The sequence below is a fragment of the Chinchilla lanigera genome, unplaced genomic scaffold (assembly GCF_000276665.1).
Source record: "Chinchilla lanigera isolate Chin_1 unplaced genomic scaffold, ChiLan1.0 scaffold00004, whole genome shotgun sequence".
Classification (NCBI taxonomy): Eukaryota; Metazoa; Chordata; class Mammalia; order Rodentia; family Chinchillidae; genus Chinchilla; species Chinchilla lanigera.
This window is the reverse complement of record NW_004955405.1, coordinates 28299639-28319869: the sequence shown is the minus strand read 5'-3', so window position 1 is coordinate 28319869 and position 20231 is coordinate 28299639. Positions and strand designations below refer to the sequence as shown.

Here is a 20231-nt window from a genome sequence, read left to right as displayed (position 1 = left end):
GTGCTTTGTAAGTTATTCCAAAGTCTATGCCCAGAAAGGACATAAAACAGACCCAGAATAAGTGCATTATAATTTTATTTGCCCTGTTTCCGAAGGGATATCTGTTTAACACACAATTTTGAAATAAAGCAGCTGTACTGTTCCACTAAATGTCATATCTTAGTTCACTATCCTAATTAGATATTAAAATATGAAAAAAACAAAATCTCTAACATTACAAGAGACAACATTACGAATTAGAGGATACTGAGTAATGTGGCCGTGACTGATGTTTTAGGAAGGCATTATCAAATGTATTAGAAGACAGACCTAAGGAGCAAAATTTCCTGCAATCAAATTTCTTTGTAAATTTTTATTTAGGTGAACCAATAATTCCAAAAAATGTTTTGAAAACTATTGCAAGCAGAGTAATGACTTTTCAAAGATGTTCATGTTAGAAATCCCTGGAATTTGTGACCATGTTACATTAGACAGCAACAAGAAGTTCAGATATCTGATGGAATTAAGGTTGCTACTCAACTAACTTTAAAATAACGTATATTCCAGATGATCTAGCGGTTCCCAGTGTAGTTTCAGGGTCCTTAACCATGGAAGAGCGAGGAAGAGGAGTCTGTGGCAGAGTGATGTGATGTGAGAACAATTCACTGGCTATGACTGTTTTGAAGAAAATGGGATCAAGAGAAAAGGAATGCAAGTGGTCAGGGAGAAGCTGAAATGAGTGGTTTTGTAGAGACACCAGAAAGAAAAAGAATATTTTGATTGTAACCCACTGGAATTCATTTTGGATTACTGGGATTTAGAGCAGAAGTATAATAAATTTATACTAAATCTGCAGTCATTTATTAAATGAGTAACAGGAAACTAATCCAGGAGCTCACAGTCATCCCTGGTGCCTTTCCCTCAATATTTCCCCGGTACTCTGTCCGTGGTTCTGTTACTACAGAGTCAAACATCAGAATGGAGATTTGTCTGGGTGTCACAGTACAATAATAATCAAGTGTCTACTGCAAGACATAAGGCCAAAAACTGAGGAACCACAATTTCCAGTTGCAGAAGCCAATAAACAAAGCCAAGCAGAGGAATAAGAGAATTACAACACAGATCTCCACAGCCACCTTCAAGCTAGTTCCTTAACATCAGTGGGATATACTAAGTGCCCTCACACCCAAATCTCATCTTGTAGAAGATAATGATCAGGTTATTGAAAAGATGATTATTATCTGAGCAAAACACCAATTCATAAATTTAAACTTTTTACCATCCAGTGTTGATGGAAAGGAAAATAACCAAAAAATAAAAATTGTACAAATTTCCTGCATCTGAATACAGCACAATAATCTTCAACCAAAATGAAACAAATAAATAACTTTGCCACTACCTATGTCTGAATAATAGGAATATTCTTGAAGACCTAGAGTATCTTCACATTTTTTCTTAAATTTGCTTTTCTTGTGTGGAAGATATGTTGATGTGAGGCAGAACATGGCATAGTCATCTCCACCTTCCCTGGGGAGATTTTCTTTTTAAGTAAACTTGAATTTTCTCTGCTGTACTTACACATTTTTAATTAAAAAAAAAAATAAGATGGAGACAGTCCCTCCAGAAGACTACTGAAAATGCACAAATGATTGAAAATGCATATTCAATCTCAGGTCTTTAAAGGAAATCTCGGGTGTTGTATTTTTAAAGAAGTTTAAATCATATCAACTAAGCCAACTTCAAAGATTACTTCCTTACTACAAAGTGTGAGGTATTGCCATACCGATAGGAAGAAAATAGCTTTTTAAAAATAAGAAAGTATTTAAATAAATAAAAATATTGCCAAGATTAGTGCGAAGTATCCACTGAATTTACTTATTGGAAACCTTAGATATACTTGTATTGACATCAACATAATTCCATTTTTGTTCAAAGGAAGAAATACATTCTTGGTTTGACGATAATAGGTTTGGGTGAACATCCAGGAATATATGTATTACCAAAGGAAAGCTTAGATGCATACCAGGGTTTTCAACATTGAAATAATCATCATAAAACCATCATTGTGGTTTATGAATAAGACAACTACAACTTGTACTTCAAAATTCCAGAGCTATTTTCTGAAACTCTCTTCTGAAGTTTAAGGGAAATCATATAATCCTGGAAAATAAGTATCATTTGAAAGTACATTAACTACTTAATCTTAAATCCCAACCATTTGCTTACAAATATAATAGAGAAAGATGCTTGGAATAACAGACACATAATAAGTTTCATGCCCCAAACTTTTAACACTAAAATGAGTACTTATACCATTTGCCCTTAAAAGGTAATTTGTTTTTGATGGAAACTCTTTTATAATGAGTCTACACTGTGTCATTTTTAAAACACGCTACGTGACTCTGGTACTTTAAAAACACCAGAAATATATAAGTTTTCAAAACTCTATATGAGGATATGTCTACTGAACTCTTAGAAAAGTGTTCATTTGTAAATAGATTCAGTTAAAATATTTTAAAAATTAAATGTTATTTATACATAGTTAAACTTTCAATTAATTGAACTCCTGGGAATTTGGTGTGTTTTGAGCCATGATAGAGTTCAAATTTTAAGAGAAATATATATTTCTAACTTTGAGCATTTCTACAGAGCTTCTATTCATTGGAGTTAGCTATAAAGTCAATCATTTCCCCACAGCCTAGGCTCCCTTATTCATCTGAGCCTTTATAACACTTTCTTTCTGCCTGAAGTATCTGGCCTTTTTTCCCCCTAGTAACTTTAGCTCATCCTTCATTAGGAAGCCTGTTTTCTTCACTTCCCATATGAAATCCCCCATTGCTCAGGCCTTGGGCATCTACTTTTGTTCTCTTTTTTAAAAAAATTTATTTTAAAAATAGAACAAGGAAAACATATTAATAAACAGACATCCATTTACAAAATAGCATAAGAACAATAAAAGCAGTACTGAATTACAAAGTGGTAGGAAATTAACAATAGCTGATGTATTATGTATTGATTTCTTCAAAGTGATTGATTTCTCAGGAAAACAAATAGAGACATGCAAGATTGATCAAATAAGAAATCATTAACGGTTTCTTTCAGTAAAGCGATAGAAGTCAGTAGCACAACTATGTTAGCTATCCTGCATATACATATATACATAATTTCCCCTTTTTTCTTTTCTCCTTTCCCTCATCCCAGTTGCTCTTTACTTTTGAGCATTTGCCTTTTGTTTCACAATGTCTATCATACCTCCTAATTTTATTCACTCTTTCAGGTTCTTACACTAGTGAGACAATGTGTGGCTAACGCATGGAGGTCTGGTTTTTTTTTCACTTATGAGTATTGTCTCTGGTTGTGACCATTTACCTATAAAAGCCTTGAGTTTATCTTTCTTTATAGCTGAGTAATATTGCATTATATGAAAGTACCACAATTTTTTAATCCATTCCTCAGTGGATGGACATTTGAGTTGCTTCCACAATTGAACAATCACAGATTGTGCTGCTATGAACATGGGTGCACATATCTCGCTCTCATTTTCTATTGTTTTTCTGGTTTATTTTGGAACTGGGTATGAAACTCAGGACTTCACGCTTGCCAGGCAGGCGCCCTTCTGTTGAGCTACATTCCCAGTCCATCTACTCTTGATCTCCAATCTCAGAGCATCATCTTCCCTCTGTAGAGCAAGTTGTCACCTGGGGTCATAGCTGCATGTTTATTAGCAACTTGTTCATCATTTTTGCTTTCTGAGGCCAGGGGCTGTATTTTAGTACTAGTATTTAAAGATACTCATGTCTGGATTGATTAAGAAATGATTAGGCTTTCATTGAAGGAGCAAATCTGAATTCTGAAAGATACCTTAAAACATTCTTATAATTTGATATTGATTTTAATTTGAATTCCAAGTTGGGAAATAGCATCATTATTACCACTATTTTTTTAAATCAGGGCTGAGAATCTTTAAAGTTGTTAATTAGGTTATCTACAGAAGATCAAAGGGCATATTTATGTAGTCAATTCATCCCCGATAATATTGCAATTGTATTAACAGAGTCTGTTCAAGTCTAATCTCACTTCTTTCATCCAAACCACTAGCCGTAAAATTTTCTACCTGTAAAAATGCTGTTATGCCCCATTTGAACTTCCTGATTGCTCATATCTTTCAGCTGGGTATGAAAAATGAATTTTATGCAAGTACTTGTGTGAAATGTATAGGTTGTCTACGATGACTTACAAGAAGTGGCCACTTTTCCATGTCCTGTCATGATCTTTCTGGCCTTCAACCACAAATCTTTAAACATCTGATCCTTCCTGAAAACTCCCCATACTTCTGCATTCAGAATTCTCTCTACTTCCTCTCCTTTCCTTAGGCACTTGAAATACTACTTTATTCAAGAAGGAGCTTGAGTCTGCTTTCTCAAGTTTGTGCAGTTGCTGCTCCACATATAGTGGTTGGGGTATATCTCAATCAACCCATAATAAGTTGAAAGTATCATTAATCTAAAATACTTTTAGGGGAATAAGGATATAGCTCAATGGTAGAACTACCTGCCTAGTGTGCATAAGACCCAGACTCAATTGCCAGCATGGCAAAAAATGTATTTAATTCACGGAGACTATTGTTATAACTTGTATACTTTCAGTGCCACACTCAAAAGTTCATGTGATAAAGATTTGGTCCTCAAGGTGGTGATGTGGAGAAGTGGTAAAACCTTTAAGAGGTGGTCTAATAGAGGGTCATTAGGTCACTGATGGAGCTGACAGCAGAAAAGATTACTGTACCTATCAAGGGATTATGGGTAGTTCTCAAAGAGTGAACGGCTATAACATAAGGCTACTCCAAGTGCTTGGCCTCTCCTGCATGTGGCTAATTTGTTTTCTGCTTCTCCATTTTGTTGTGACCCAACCAAACTGTCCCCCATCTCAGCCTGACAAGATGGATTGCCACCTCTGGACTTTTAGTCTCCAAAACTTTTAACTAAGTAAACTTTTTTTTTTTTTCAATAAAAAGCGCTACATCAGGTATTTTGTTACAGGAACAGAAAACTATGTAAGACACTCACTGAGCATCATACTGTTGCACAGAGTACACTGTATTGATTCCCTTTATAATTCCATGCTGGGGGCTGGGGATTTAGCTCAGCGGCAAAAGCGCCTGCCTGGCAAGCACAAGGTTGTGAGTTCGGTTCCCGGTACCGGAGAAAAACCAAAAAATAAAAAATAAAAAAAAATATAATTCCATGCTGACTGATTACTATGGCTTCCTGGATATATATTATTTCCACATCATTATAAATTGAAAAAAATTATAAATTGGACCATTGTAGGTTGGGAAGTTTCAGTATTCTCTTTCACTTGCTTTTCAATACTGTATTTCATAATACTTGTGATAGTTTATGATTTTATTCAATTTTGCATCCTTCATAACATTAATGTTCATATAATTATTAAGGCTACATTTACAAATATTAACATGGTTTTTTGTTGCAGATTACAAAAATAAATCAGTAAATGGTTACATGTGCTAAATAATTCAGCATATCACTTTATTAATCTTGTTAACATCATCCTGATGGAAATAATTAACCCTAGTGTACAAATGTGGAAAATTAGGTGTAATGGTGTTTATATAAAGAGAGAGAGAGAGCTTCAGAACAAATAGGAGAGACAGGAGTAAAGCTTTTTATCTTGAGGAACTTGGGGATCTTATACTACATAGCACACTAAGGGCTTTCTTTCATACAAGCTAGAAATGGAAGAATTCTGTTGCATCACAACAGCTAACATCTACTGAACGCTTACTGTGTGCAAGAATTCTTCTAAGAATTTTATGTGCATTAACTCATTTAAGCTTTTAAAGAAAGTTTTATTAAATACCTGTGATGATCATCACTATTTTAGAGATAAGCAACTCAAACTAAATGAAGTCTTATATAGTCCTGTCTTTTCATTGGGTACTTTTCTTTTCTTTTTAAATTTTATTTATTTATTTTTTTTGTCGTTTTGAGACAGGGTCTTGATATGAAGTTCAGGCTGGCCTTGAGCACAGTTTATAGCCCAGGCCTCAAACTCACAGCAATACTCCTGCCTCAGCCCCTTGAGTGCTGGGATTACAGGCGAGCACCACCATGCCCAGCTCACTTTTAATCAGAACAACGTTCTGTAAACCGTTAGGCAATAGGCAATAGCTACAAAAATACAAAAATCTTAAAATATGTGAACACTTTTCTCTGGAATGTGCTAACTTTTGAAGTCTTTATAAAGCTGTGTTTCTCTAGGGCCCCCAATATGTTCAATAGATAGCATCTTCCATAACAGTGAAATAATTTAGAAAAAACAAAAATCCTTGAAACCACTGAAACACCATTGAAAAAATCATAGCTGACACGAAACACTAGTGAAATGGCATTGTCTCACTATTTCAAGCATGAAGGAGAACTGTATTAACATGGCAAAATATGTAAACTAGAAGAGAGAAAGGGAGAGAGAGAAAAACAGAGAGACAGAGCATGAATCATCTGTGCATGAATCGGTCATACATCTCAGTGAAAGTATTTGAATGCTGAGGGTCACATAGGCTGTCCTGAAAAGGGAAATGAAATTCTATTGTGTATGTAACACCTGTCTGAAATACCTAAAGTAATAAGAGCCAATTAGTGATTACTTTTAGGAAATGAGATTGGACAGACCTTTAGCCCATGAATTATTTCATATTTAATCTTATATTCTTGTATATTCTCTAATGTTTCAGTCTGTTGTATATATATATATATATATATACATACATACAACTTTTACAGTGCAAATCTAATAGTGAAAAATATGCAATAAATCATATTACTAATAAGTTTCAAATATATGTCCTATAAGATATCAATAAAAATGATTAGAAAATCATTATAGAATGATTTTCAGGGGGCTGGGGATTTAGCTCAGCAGCACAGTGCCTGCTTAGCAAACAGAAGTTCATGAGTTTGATTCCCGGTACCAGAAGAAAAACAAAACAAAAAAATCAAAAACAAAAACAAAAGAATGATTTTCAATATATACTTGTTTATGAACATAATACTATATAGATGAAGGATAGTTTTCTGGATCAAGGAATGTTAAAATAAGAATGAGAATAATATTAATCAGAAGTAATAAATTAGAAATTAAAATTTATTCCTTTATTGTCTGATTTGAAAACATAAACTGCTTATACAAAGAAAGGAACCATTTAAGTGTATCTTTTGAAATCAACGAAGTAGACTGAGAACAACCAATTGTTTTTAATTTTAATTGTTTATTAGTACATGTTTATAGTACATTAATCATAGGCAACTGGTGAGTGTAACACATTGTAATTCTTTCCTTATGCCTCTTTTGCTTTCCTTCCTCTTCTACTCATCTCTAGATCCTTTTCCCATTTGTACCAGATCTCTCTCTGTTTTCTATTATCCATGCATGATTGTTGTCTTTATACTTTGGATTTCTCATGTAACAGAAACTGTATAATATTTACTGGCTGTATCTTTTGTGTCTTACATATCTCAGTTAAAATTATGGTCTCACAGTGCATCCATTTTAAATACCACTGGCTCAGAATAAATTCTTCTTCACGGCAAAGTAGTAATCCATGTGTAGAAGTACTACATTTTCTTTATCCATTCCCCATTGATGTACATATAGATAATGTCCAATATTTAGCTGTTATGAATTGTGCTGCTATAACCGTGGGTATGCATTTATCACTGTAATATTATATATTTAACTCTTTGGGGAAAATATCTTGAAGGGGTATAGCTAGGTCAAGTGGAATTTCTATTTTTAGTTTGTTCAGGAATCTCCATGCTGATTTCCATAGTGGTTGTACTAGTTTAGATTTCCACCAACAACATGGAAAGGTTCTTTTCTACCTGCAACCCCTCCAGCATTTGTTATTTTTGATTTCTTGATGATAGGCATTCTTTGTACTGTAAGACAGAGGCTCTCAGTATTATTCTAATTTCCTTTTCTCTAATGGCCAGAGATGTTGAGCATTTTCATATATTTACTGGCCGTTTCTATTCTTCTGAGATGCACCTACTCAATTTAGTGGCCTTTTTTATGATTGATTCTTTTATTCTGAAGGTCTAATTGTTTTTTTTGTTCTATTTCAAGTATTAATTTTCTATCCAAGAAGTAGCTGGCAAATACTTTTTAAATACATCACTCTGTAGGTTGCGTCTTCCCTCTTTTTGTTGTTTTCTTTGCTATCCAGAAGCTTTTTAAATTTAATGTATTTCTGTGTTGATTCTTGATGTTTTTTTCTTGTTTTTTTCTTTGCAGTTCTGTTCTGATATCTTTATCCCTAACACTTCAAGAGCTTTACCTACTTTATCTTTCAGTAGATTGCCTCTTTCTGTTTTAATATTCAGGTCTTTTCTCTTTGGTTTTGCTTTAGTACATGGTGAGAGATACTTGCTTAGACTCCCCTGTCTTCATCCTCGTAACCAGTTTTCCCAACACCATTTGTTAAAGAGGCTATCTTTCCTCCAGGTAGGGTGTTTTGGTTCTTTAAAGATCAGATGACTGAATGCAGGGACAACTAACTTAAAGTATAGAATTATGCCAGCACTTTTAAAATTATGAGATAACAAGTGTTTAATATACTACATTATTGTCTGTATATAGCATATCTTTGTATATCAAATAAATCAATAGTAAAGATTAATATTCAGTGACTTTGAAAAATATCCATGGTTTACTCTGTTAAATAAAAATAGCCATCAAGTTAGAAGTATGATGTGATAGTTGTATTATGTAAGTATTGTGTGACAACCAAATGATCTGTGTTTGTATATCTACACAAACTCAGAAAAAGCAACAATGAACAGTGATCTCTGACATAGGATACTATCTTTTCTTTGTACCTATAACGTGCAAATGTGCTAAAACCTTGTGCTTTTATGAAATATTTTAATAAGGAAGAGGTTGAGTTTGAAACTATAAGGTATAGAATAATAAGACAGAACATTTTTCTCTGCTGCCAGAGCATGGTCACCATATCTCATCTTATTCTGTGCTCACAGATGACGTCACATAGGTAGATGCAATCTTCCAACCCCGTATGTACACTGCAGGAAAACATGCAGTGCCATTAATTTGCCCCAAGGGAAACATGGTAGATGTTTGGGTGGGCTACTGCCAGCACATTAGCTTTAGCTCTTCAAAATATTGGCAACAGAATTTAGGGAATTTGTTAATTAGCTCACAGTGAGATTTGATGATCTGTGAGATTCATTCCAGATCTGTAATTTTGTGACTCTGTGAATAATAACTAATAACAATCATATGCATCAAACATTTAAAGGTACTGATCCCTCACAGTTTGCTATTAATAACTAATAACAATTATATGCATCAGGCATTTAAAGGTACTGATCCCTCACAGTTTGCCAAGTAGTATACTAAAAGCAATGCACGCACGTAGTTTTTTATTTTGATGCCCATGAGCTTTCCTCTGAGCTCATTTTCTATGAGCTCAGTATCCTGTTTTAAAGATGAACAAATTAAAGTGTTAGGATTACTCACTTTTTAAACTGCTAGAAACCTGCATGAAAAAGTTCAGGATTTATTTTCTGAACTGAAAAAGTTCAGGATCTATTTTCCCACAAAACCTCAGCTTTTAGTTTGGGCTTTGAAAAGTTCAAAGCCAGATTCAACGAGAGATTAATAGCCGGGCCTGGTGGCTCATGAGTGTGATCCCAGCACTTGGGAGGCTGAGGCAGGAGGATTGTTGCGAGTTCGAGGCCAGCCTGGGTTACAAAGTGAGCTCAAGCCCAGCCTGAACTGCGTAGCAAGACCCTGTCTCAAAAAGACAAAAGGAAAGTCATGAGATGAAATATTTATGAGGTTCCCCTGCATCCATGTTGCTCTCTGGAGACAGGGAATGCAGTTTTAGGGGAGAGCGGGGAAACTTAAGCATGCCTATCTGTATTCTGAAGAACACATTTGGCCTCCAACATCCATCAGCATGAAAATGTAGATTTCTATTCGCTTGGATGGAAAGTTCATACTCTCCCAAAATGTTGTCGTGGTTGTACTCATGCTTGCAAATGTGTGGTGGACAAAAAATGATATACTTAGCCACCATTTTCAGAAATGGGTGACTATTGATATTTCTGCTTTGCCTTCACTAATAATATTGCCTACAAAATGCTTTAAACAGATTAACTACCCTCTCTGTTCAATTCAATTCAATCTTTCCAGCCTTTAACAGTAGGTAAAAATAGTCCTGGTTTCATTCCCCATGTACTTGTTGGATAACTTTAACAAATTATTTAGACTCCCTCAGTCTCCCTCTCTATCTTTGGAAATATAATAACAGCATGTATTTCAAAGATTTAGAAGTAATGAATATATTAAAATTTTGAGAGAACAACACAGGATATCTCAGATAGACTATAAAAACTTCATTTGTTTCAACTAAATACAGTAAAGGAAATATGCTTTAAAATATAAAGTAATTAAATTTATTGGCCTTGTACTGAATTTATTAAATATTACATGTTCATAGTAATGACCTAAATCCAATTTAAGGTGTTTAAAATCTATTACAGCCTCTACACTTATTGCATTATAATAAAAATCCCAAACCCTAGATAGAAGTTTTCAAAGATCTCAGAATATAAAATTTGATATACTCAAAGTTAATGCTTAGAATAGTTTTATCAATTCTCTTATAATAAAGGTTCAGTCACATTTGATTATTCTGTCTTTTCCTTCTCATGCTTACCTTCTATGTTTATTCATTTCCTTTATGGACTGACATCTTTAAATAATTTTCTTAAAATAGCAATTGTAAAATTTTTTCTTTATAAATTACCTTACCATTCCATAAGTTCCTTTTCTATGATTATCTTTTGTTTTTCAACTGCTCTGTTACCAAAATAAGGTATGTATTCTAATATTCTCTTCTAAGGCAAACTCAGTAGTAGTCATAGAAATGGAAACAAACTTTCTACAAGTCTCTGGCTGAAAATAATATGCTTACTTCAGAAGGAAAAAATACCTTGCAATATGGTAATTTGCTGAAAATATACATCAGAAACTGATAATGAAAGATGTATCAAACCAGGCCTTTGGGCAATCCTGACTTTCAAATAAATTTTATCTTAAGAAAACATGAGCATGCAATCACAGGATGGAAGATTATTGCTTTCCAATATTTTTTAGTATACATTTTTTTCTGTTCTTTTATGGGTTTTTTGGAATTAAGCTATAAAATGTTTTCTGCAAGTAAGTTTTTGGGTGAATTCCTAAAGGAAATCCACAAAATAAGAAACAGACAAGACATTGTTGATTGGTTCCAGATCTGAATAGCGTGAACGGTCCCCTTAGCGTAAGAAGTTAAATGGAAATGTGAGATATTTATCATTTGTGTCAATATTTTTCATTCTTTGGAATCTAAGTTAACTTCAAGGCAAATATTTAGTCCAAATACATCAATATAGATTCCAAAAGTGATGGACACAAAAGTTTCAATTCCTCTGAGCTTTCTCATTTGCATTTTCCTGACATTATTTGCTCTAGTCACGATTTATGAGACACTTAGATGAACGTAATAGTTGGCTGAACAAATCACACTTAATTGTTGCCACAGCCACATAAGATATTTGTAAGAGAAACATTTTCACTGTGAATTGCTTCCCTTGGAGCAGCAGTCAATTCTTGGTTAAAAGCTATGGTATGTAAGCTTGTTAGGCACATATCTCTCTCCCATTCCATAGGGAATGAGCTGAGCTGTCTGCTCAGCACGTCCACCTGCACTTCGTTAGGGAGCAGAATATTCACATGCCACACCACAAGAGCCCCACAATGACATAACTCCATTGAGAGACTGGCGTGACTGTGCTGGTCCCCCCCGCCCCCACCCTCCTCAGCTCTTGTATCACTAAGAATCTGGCAGTCAGTTCCGTCCTAACAGAGTTCACAGCATATATTGGTGGATTCTTGTCCACAGTGCATCTGCTTTAAGAATTAACAAAAGCAGTGTCAAGACAGTAAGGTAAGTGCTGTTTTAACTATAGCCTAGGGGATGCTGACTGTTTGGGACAGTTTTTATTATAACAGAGAACAGAGAAAGTTCCAGAGCAACTTTGCCAACTGCTATTTAACAGCACATTCATGGATATAGGAGCCTTTGCTTTCACATTTTGGATAAAGTGCTTTCCATGATTTACGTACTTCAGATAAATTCTATACAGCACATTCTGTACTAGTTGGCAAAGGAAGTTATGAGATGTTTCAAGGTTAGAATGGGAAAATAGCTCAACTAGACACTGGGAAAATTAAACTGGACACAGTGACAAAGTATGGGAGTTAAAATGTTTGTTATTTATGCTCATTAGTGGTATATGTTACTGTTGCTGGAAGCTAATCCTGCTGCAAGGAAAGGTCACTTCAATCAGCTTGCAAAGTATTTTGCAGAGAATATATTTTTACAATTCGTTACAATATAGTGAACATTTTATGTTACAAAATGGGAGCTAAAGGACTAAACTATTTATGAATTGCTTGTTCCTATTTCATTAATTTTAAAGATTTGAGGGGTTTTTGGTACATTTTCAAGAAAACATATTTTTAAGAAATTCTGGGAAGTGATTTACTTTTTGAGAAAAAGCAGTTCCTCTATAGCCACAGGTATTTGAATAAGGGGAGAAAAGTGCAGCGTGCTTTTGCCTCATAGTGGAGGCATTATATGATTACAAACTCTCTTTGAATTCAGAGCCCTCGTATGTACACTGCCAAAAACTACAGAAACATTTTTTTCCCACTATTCAATACTAAGATTTTGTTACCATGACTGCTTTGATATACACTTCATTTAAAATGAAGTATACACTTATTAATGGGTCAGAACAGATCTTTACAATGCTAACATACTATAATTTCTAAACAATCCTAGGGATATGTCAACATGTTATTTTAGTGAGACACAAGAGTTCTGTCCAAGTCCTGTCAAATGAATTAAATGCTTCCATTATATTACCAGGAAATAATGTCCCAAGACCCTGTGTCTTATGTATGCAACTGAAGTGTTTCTAAAATCTTTCTTTGAGTGTTTCATCTGCTAAAATAAAGTTCCTTACCATCCCAGGTTAAAAAAAGCAAGTATATAGGAAATTTCTGATTCTCCCAAATCCTACATATTCTAAATTCCCTGGTTCAAAAATCTGTCTTATGCTTCTCATAGAAAAACATAGTATTCTGTGTTGTCTGTTTAAATATAGATCCACTTCATATGGATGATTTCTTTTACAGAGTTACCAAATTCTCAGCTATGTTTTTACTCTCTAAAAAACCTAATTCTTATATTCTATTTTCCTTTTCTTAAATTGTTAAACTTCTTCCACCCAGCTGAAATGTTCTTTAGTGAGTCTTAGAAACAAGTTTACCTAAAAACATAACTGTTAGGAATTCTTTAAAATTTATATTCTCAGTGGCATACTTTCCTACACAGTTCCTAAAGCTGGCATTGACAACAAACTTTCCTCCTGTCCCCCATTTCATTCTGTGAGGCCTCTAAAATCCAAATATGCAAACCATGGCACCTTAAATTTTAGCATTAAGGAGATAGAGAACTTCTGAGTGCTTTGGAAAACTAATCAAGACTAGGGAAATATATTCCTCTACCTTCCTAGATTTAAGCTTTCTTAGAATAATTGACCTTTCTCTTGTTAAGAAGTATTTGCTTTACTAAATTAACTTACTAAATGTCAGCTGCAGAATACTGTTTTGTAATGTGTTTCGAAGTGTGGAATGTTATACAAAACTTGAAATAACATAAATACACACCCACACTGGGAATTCTACTCCCCCTCCTCAGAACCTCAAGAGACAATAACCAGATGCTTTTAAAGGAATGTACTTCCCTTTTCTCATCCACCCCGTATATTATCAAGATTTGCTTTCTTCCAGGGCAAACCACTGACTGCCCATTTTCCCAGTAAGGATTTTTTAATGAGATATTTCAATGATGTCAAATTGTAGGCTACAGTGCTTAGTTTACAAATGCCCTTTAATTTCCATCTTTTCTGCTTTTGAGACATGTTCTAATGCAGTGTTCTAACATGGTAGTCCTTGGGCACCGCCCAGAAGGGCTCTCCTCTCCCAGGAAGTCATTTAGTTAAGAAGACTTGAAGAAGTTGCCTGACACCAGTTATGTTTGGCTTGCACAGAGGGGGGCGCAGGTGTATGCCACCTGACCTGAGACTGGACATCTACACCAAAGTTGTAGTCATAGATGCCTATTCTCATTCTTGAATTAAAAAAATTAAAGGACAGTGAAGGCATTCCTTTCTGATGCACAGAAGACCTATAAAGTAACAAAATGCACGATAGACTTGAACATTACAAATTCAATCTCATTTTCTGGAAAGTATATTATTTTATATTAATTTATATATTTTTTATTTTTTTAAAATTTATTTTAAAAATAAAAGAAGGAAAACCTATTAACAAACAGACATCTATTTACAAAATAACATAAGAACACTACAAGCAATACAGAGTTACAGACAAAGTGGTAGGAAATTATCAATGGTTGTTGTATTACATATTGATGTCTTCAAAGTGGTTTCTCAGGAAAACAAACAGAGACATGCAAGATTTATCAAATAGTTAATCATTAAATATTCCTTTCAGTAAAACGGTAGAAGTCAGTAGTACAACTATGTTAGCTGTCCTATGTATACACACACATAATTTCCCCTTCTTTCTTTTCTCTCAGAAATTGAGGTAATTTAGAAATGTATACTTGACAACCTGAGTAGAATAATGGAATAGCTAGTAAGGGTCAACTCAAATGCCTGTGAGTATGCAACAGCACAGCCATTTTTGTACTTAGAACTTTTATTAATTTATATTTTCATTCTATTTAGGGCTCAGAGTATTTGCTGAAAATGAATGTAGGTGCACTTACTTTCTTCTTGGCTTTGGCCAGTAGTGCCAGTGGGTATTACTACGATTATGATTACTATCCCGCCTTTCTACGCTCCTCACCCAACTGTGCACCAGAATGCGATTGCCCAGATAACTACCCCACTGCCATGTACTGCGACGAGCTGAAGCTGAAGAGTGTGCCAATGGTTCCTCCTGGAATCAAGTACCTTTACCTTCGGAATAACCAGATCGATCATATTGATGAGAAGGCCTTTGAGAATGTCACTGATCTGCAGTGGCTTATTCTAGATCACAATCTTCTAGAAAATTCCAAGATAAAAGGGAGAGTTTTCTCCAAACTGAAACAGCTGAAGAAGCTGCATATAAACTACAACAATCTGACAGAATCTGTGGGCCCACTTCCCAAATCTCTGGAGGATCTGCAGCTCACTAATAACAAGATCACAAAGCTCGGGTCCTTTGAAGGACTGGTAAACCTGACTTTCATCCACCTTCAACACAATCAGTTGAAAGAGGAAGCCATTTCAGCTGCTTTGAAAGGTCTTAAATCACTTGAGTACCTTGACTTGAGTTTCAACCAGTTAACCAAACTTCCATCGGGTCTGCCTGTGTCTCTTTTAACTCTCTACCTGGACAATAATCAGATTAAAAACATCCCTGACGAGTATTTCAAGCGTTTTGGTGCACTGCAATACCTGCGTTTATCTCACAATGAACTTGCTGATGGGGGGATACCTGGGAATACTTTTAATATATCATCCCTGCTGGAGCTGGATCTCTCCTACAATAAGCTTAAAAGTATACCAACTGTGAGTGAAAACCTTGAAAACTATTACTTGGAGGTCAATGAACTTGAAAGTAAGTAGACAGTTGTGCTTGGGTTTGATTGATATACACTCACATTGTAAATGTCTACTTTGTGGGACACGAATATTGTGTTTGACTCCATTTAATGAAAATGAATTAAAATGTGGACAAAGAAGCCCTTTACCATAAATATAGAGGCACTCTAGCTTTACATAACTACTTCTTCCCTGCCTTTCTTTGGGAGGTCCAGGTCAAGAACTATTAAGATCATGCAATTTAATATCAAACTTTTTCAGATTTCTTCTCTTGATTAATGCTGTTGAATTATATCTTGATATTTATCTGTTATTGGTTACCTCATTTATCACTAAGATTTGTGTCCTGCATTTACTTCTTGGCTGAGAAGGAAGAAAGAACTTTAGAAGAGGTGGAGATACAGAGGAGGTCAAGCCCCCTCCCTCTTCTCTCCAGAGCAGAACATGTATTATTATGGTCTTGGCTGACCTCTTTCCTTGGGACTGAAGCTGTTACTCTGCCAACATGACTATCATCTACTTTCATTATGTATGTGGTGTTGTGTGTGGAACACTTAGCAGTGTTCTGATGAGAACTCCAAGAAGATTAAGAAGGGGGAGTACATGATGAAGGTTTAAGATAGTTTTTTCTTTTTAAAGTCATAATACAGCATCTTGTTTCTTTTACACAACCCTTTCTTTAACTTGATAGTTCCAGTTTCTCCTTGCCTTTTCTTGTTGCCATATTTTTTTTATGTATCTTGTGAATAGAGTTTGATCTGATCTGCCTCGGTTGCTAAATACTCTTCTGATTGGAGACATTTTTCAATTTAAGTAATACAGATTCAGGTGGGAAACTAAAAGCCACCATCCTCCACCTGATTCTTTAACAGAGTTTGACAGAAGAAAAATGTCATGATTCACTAACAGTATTTTAATGAAAATCAGGTAGATATTATTGATTCACACATAAAACAATTGTATCTGAAACATAAACTACTGGAATTGAGCATCTTTATCTGATAAATAAAATGGTGGGATGAGAAAAATCACAGTGTGCCTTAGGAGTGCATTGCAATTTTGCAACCATTTTATGCAACTCCTAGTAGGGTTAGGTTATTCTCATGAAGGAGATCACGATTGCCAAATCAAGCATCATGCACTTTGTTGTATCTTTAAAATAGCGAAGACAAAATTTAGTACTGTTTGATTATCATATGAATCATAGTGAAACTATAAACTCCTATAGTTGACTCCAGTGTAAAATTCACTGTGTGGCAATACATGATCCAACATTTTCAAACTTTGTGGTTAGGAGGAAGGATATTCTGTCCAGCCAAAATGACACAAGGGTTGAGGGTGGTTGAGAGGTGCAAAGATCCATGAGGTCTGGGGGTGGAGGGTAGTCACAGGGGCAAGCCTCCTGCTTTCTTTGAAATGAGTAAGAGCAAGAACACAGATGCGGGTGCAGTAGGTTGCCATAGACTAGAAGTGAAGGATGGGACATGGCAAAGATATTTATGAGAGCAAGGCTAACAGCTTCTCAGTGCAAAGCTGATGAGAAGCTGCGGTGTCTGGCTCATGGTGGTCAGTTGAAAAAGTATTGGAAGAGTTCCCTTTCTTCTGCCCTTACTAGTATTATTATTATTATTTATTTATTTATTTATTTATTTTTGGTTTTTCTCTGGTACCAGGAATCGGATTCACGACCTTGCACTTGCCAAGCAGGCGCTGTGCCACTGAGCTAAATCACCAGCCCCTGCCTTTATTATTGCTATTTACTCATGTGTTCCTGTTGTTTTTCCTGGCACACATCTCTGCAATTTAGGTTATTTGCTGATACTAACCATGTACACTAATTGCTCACATTCTCTTAATATAAGCCAGGACCTTAATGTTTACTGTCTAATATTACATTTAGTGTCTAAAACAAGGGAGTATATGGGCATTCTCCAGTGTGCCTCCAGGATCTGGATGATTAGTTCCAGAACAGCCTGTGGACACACAAAGCATACATGTTAAGTCCCTTGTGTAAAATGGCATAGAAGTTGCATGAGATCTACATACATATTCTCATACAGTACTTTAGATTATGGCTGGATTATTTATAATACTTAGCACAGTACAAATTCACTCTAAATAGTTGTTATATCATTTAGGAAACAATGACCATTTAAAAATTCTATATATTTGGAATTGAAGCAGTTTTTTCCAAATAGTTTTGATCTGTGGTTTGTTGAATCTACAGGTGCAGGGGACCGACTATAGGGCCAAAAGCAGTTTTAGATGTTGAATTCTGCAACTCTAAACTTTAGCCTAATGACAGATATTCCTAATTTGAATTTGGAAAAGAGAAAAAATTATAAGGACTTCCCTATTATTTTGAATATCCTATACTCTAGTACTGTTTGATGTGCTGTACATGCATTAATATTCACATAGCACACTGACACAGGAATATATACCAGACTGGAAGATCAGCTAAGTATTCAAAGGTCACTCCATTGAGGAGTAGCAGGGATGGAACAATGATAGGCCTAGGACCATCATCTTTCTGCTGGTCCGTATGTTATCAGAGCTAGGTACCACAGAGAAAGCCTAGAATTTGATGAGTTTAAGTAAGCATCTGAGATTCCACTGAAGCCATTGTTAACTAGATTTTGAAACATTAAAGAGAATACCAAGCTAAAGGATTCAGTAAGGTTAAATTGACATAGATATGGGCATACATAAGGTTTTCTCTGTATGTGTATATTCATACAATACAGCGCTAATTACTATTGAAACTACAACACATCTACATTGTGATAAGTATTCAACACCAGCAAAATTCTCTCTCAGAGGGTAGATATTCCATAATTTGATTTCTGTCTTGGAGTTTTGATTCATGGTCTTGGTGTATGGTTGCCAAGAAAATTCTTTATAGATCAACAAGTTAAATCTCTCTTATTTTCAGAACCAAAACCCAAGGACACTTATGCTAGTAAGGTTTTCATATGAAAAGGTCAAGCAGTTCAGATTAAATATTTGGCAAAGAGTTCTTAGGTAATAAGACATATTTGTTAAATGTCTTTCTAGAATCTCTTCTTAAATTCTGTTTCTTGAAAAATCCATGGAATGTTCTGGCCTATGTTGTAACTGCTTATTGAACATTGCTGTACCATGTTAGTCACCTGAAATGTGCTTTTAATGTTTCTTATTTCAAAGATATACAATGTAAATTATCAGATATATCTTAATTCAAAGGTATATAATGGAAATGACTTTTCTAAGTGGAAAGAAGCCATATTAGGCAATATAACAGACTTGAATTTTTAAAAAATGATCGTTTCAAGCCACTGTCTTAAAAATGCTTAAAGTTTTCTATTCTTTATTTTTCAGAGTTTGAAGTAAAGAGCTTCTGTAAGATCCTAGGACCACTGTCCTACTCCAAGATCAAGCATTTGCGCTTGGATGGCAACCTCCTAACGCAGAGCAGCCTGCCACCGGATATGTATGAATGTCTACGCGTAGCAAATGAAATCACTGTTAATTAATATCTGCTCATTGCAATTATACTGAGGTATATCCTGGAGTGGTACTTCATGGAGTTTTTTTGTATGTAAAGTTTTCATAGTATCCATTTTTGTTGCTGTTTATTAATTCCAATAATTTTAAATTCTGAGGGAAAATGTTTTGTAAACATTTCCTACTTTTATTTTAAAAGATGAAAAGCAGGCCTATTTCATCAAAAGAACACACACAAGCAGACATGAAACTTAATTCTTTGTTTGTCAATGTACTGTTTTCTGTATCTGTATTGTCCAAAGATATGCAAAGCCTTATATTCCTGTCATGGAAGTCAACCAAGTTTTATAACATTTAAGTGTTAATGTACTCAAATCGTGGGTTAAATATGTATGGGTATGTGCCACTTTGATCCAGATTTCCTTACTATGTTCAAATTTGTGTTGGTGAAAAATAGGTGGCAGAATCAGAGGTCAGTAATTTTGCAAAATACTAAACAAAATTTATGAAGCCATATGCACCTAAACAAGTATTTTCAGTGCTAAGAATTTACTTATTTACATAGCAAAACTTTTCCACAATTTATTCTAAGTCATGTATGTTTCTTTTTGATTATTTGCATGTTGTTTAACAAGCTAATAGCAAAATAAAACATAGCAAATGGCATCCCTGTGTTCGACTTCTCATGAAATTTACATCTCTCCTATATAAGACACATAAATGAACACATTAAAGTTCAAAAGACATCTTTAGCCTGAAATATTTTACCAATGGGAACATGGGATTTCACACCAATTAATTGTCTTCCTCTCTAATCCACTTACTAGGATGGATTAAGTATACCTAATTATATGTGCATGTATGTCACAATTTGCTTGTGTATTTTCTATCACTGCCATTCTTGTCATTTTTATCAGGTCATATGCAATGACATTCCATTAAACAAGAGGCTATTATAAGATCTTAGCAATCGCTCCTTGGTTGGTCAACAAA

The 20231-nt window shown here is 34.8% G+C and overlaps 1 protein-coding gene across 1 annotated transcript; it reads left to right on the top strand.

Annotated features, from left to right (window-relative positions):
• Nucleotides 1-11887: 11887 nt before the first annotated feature.
• Nucleotides 11888-19904, top strand: Lum (lumican). The gene is made up of 3 exons (XM_005374449.2): nt 11888-12013; nt 14889-15768; nt 19113-19904. The coding sequence occupies exons 2-3, from the start codon at nt 14910-14912 to the stop codon at nt 19265-19267; spliced, it is 1014 nt and encodes a 337-aa protein (XP_005374506.1). The 5' UTR covers nt 11888-12013; nt 14889-14909; the 3' UTR covers nt 19268-19904.
• The last annotated feature ends 327 nt before the right edge of the window (nt 19905-20231 follow it).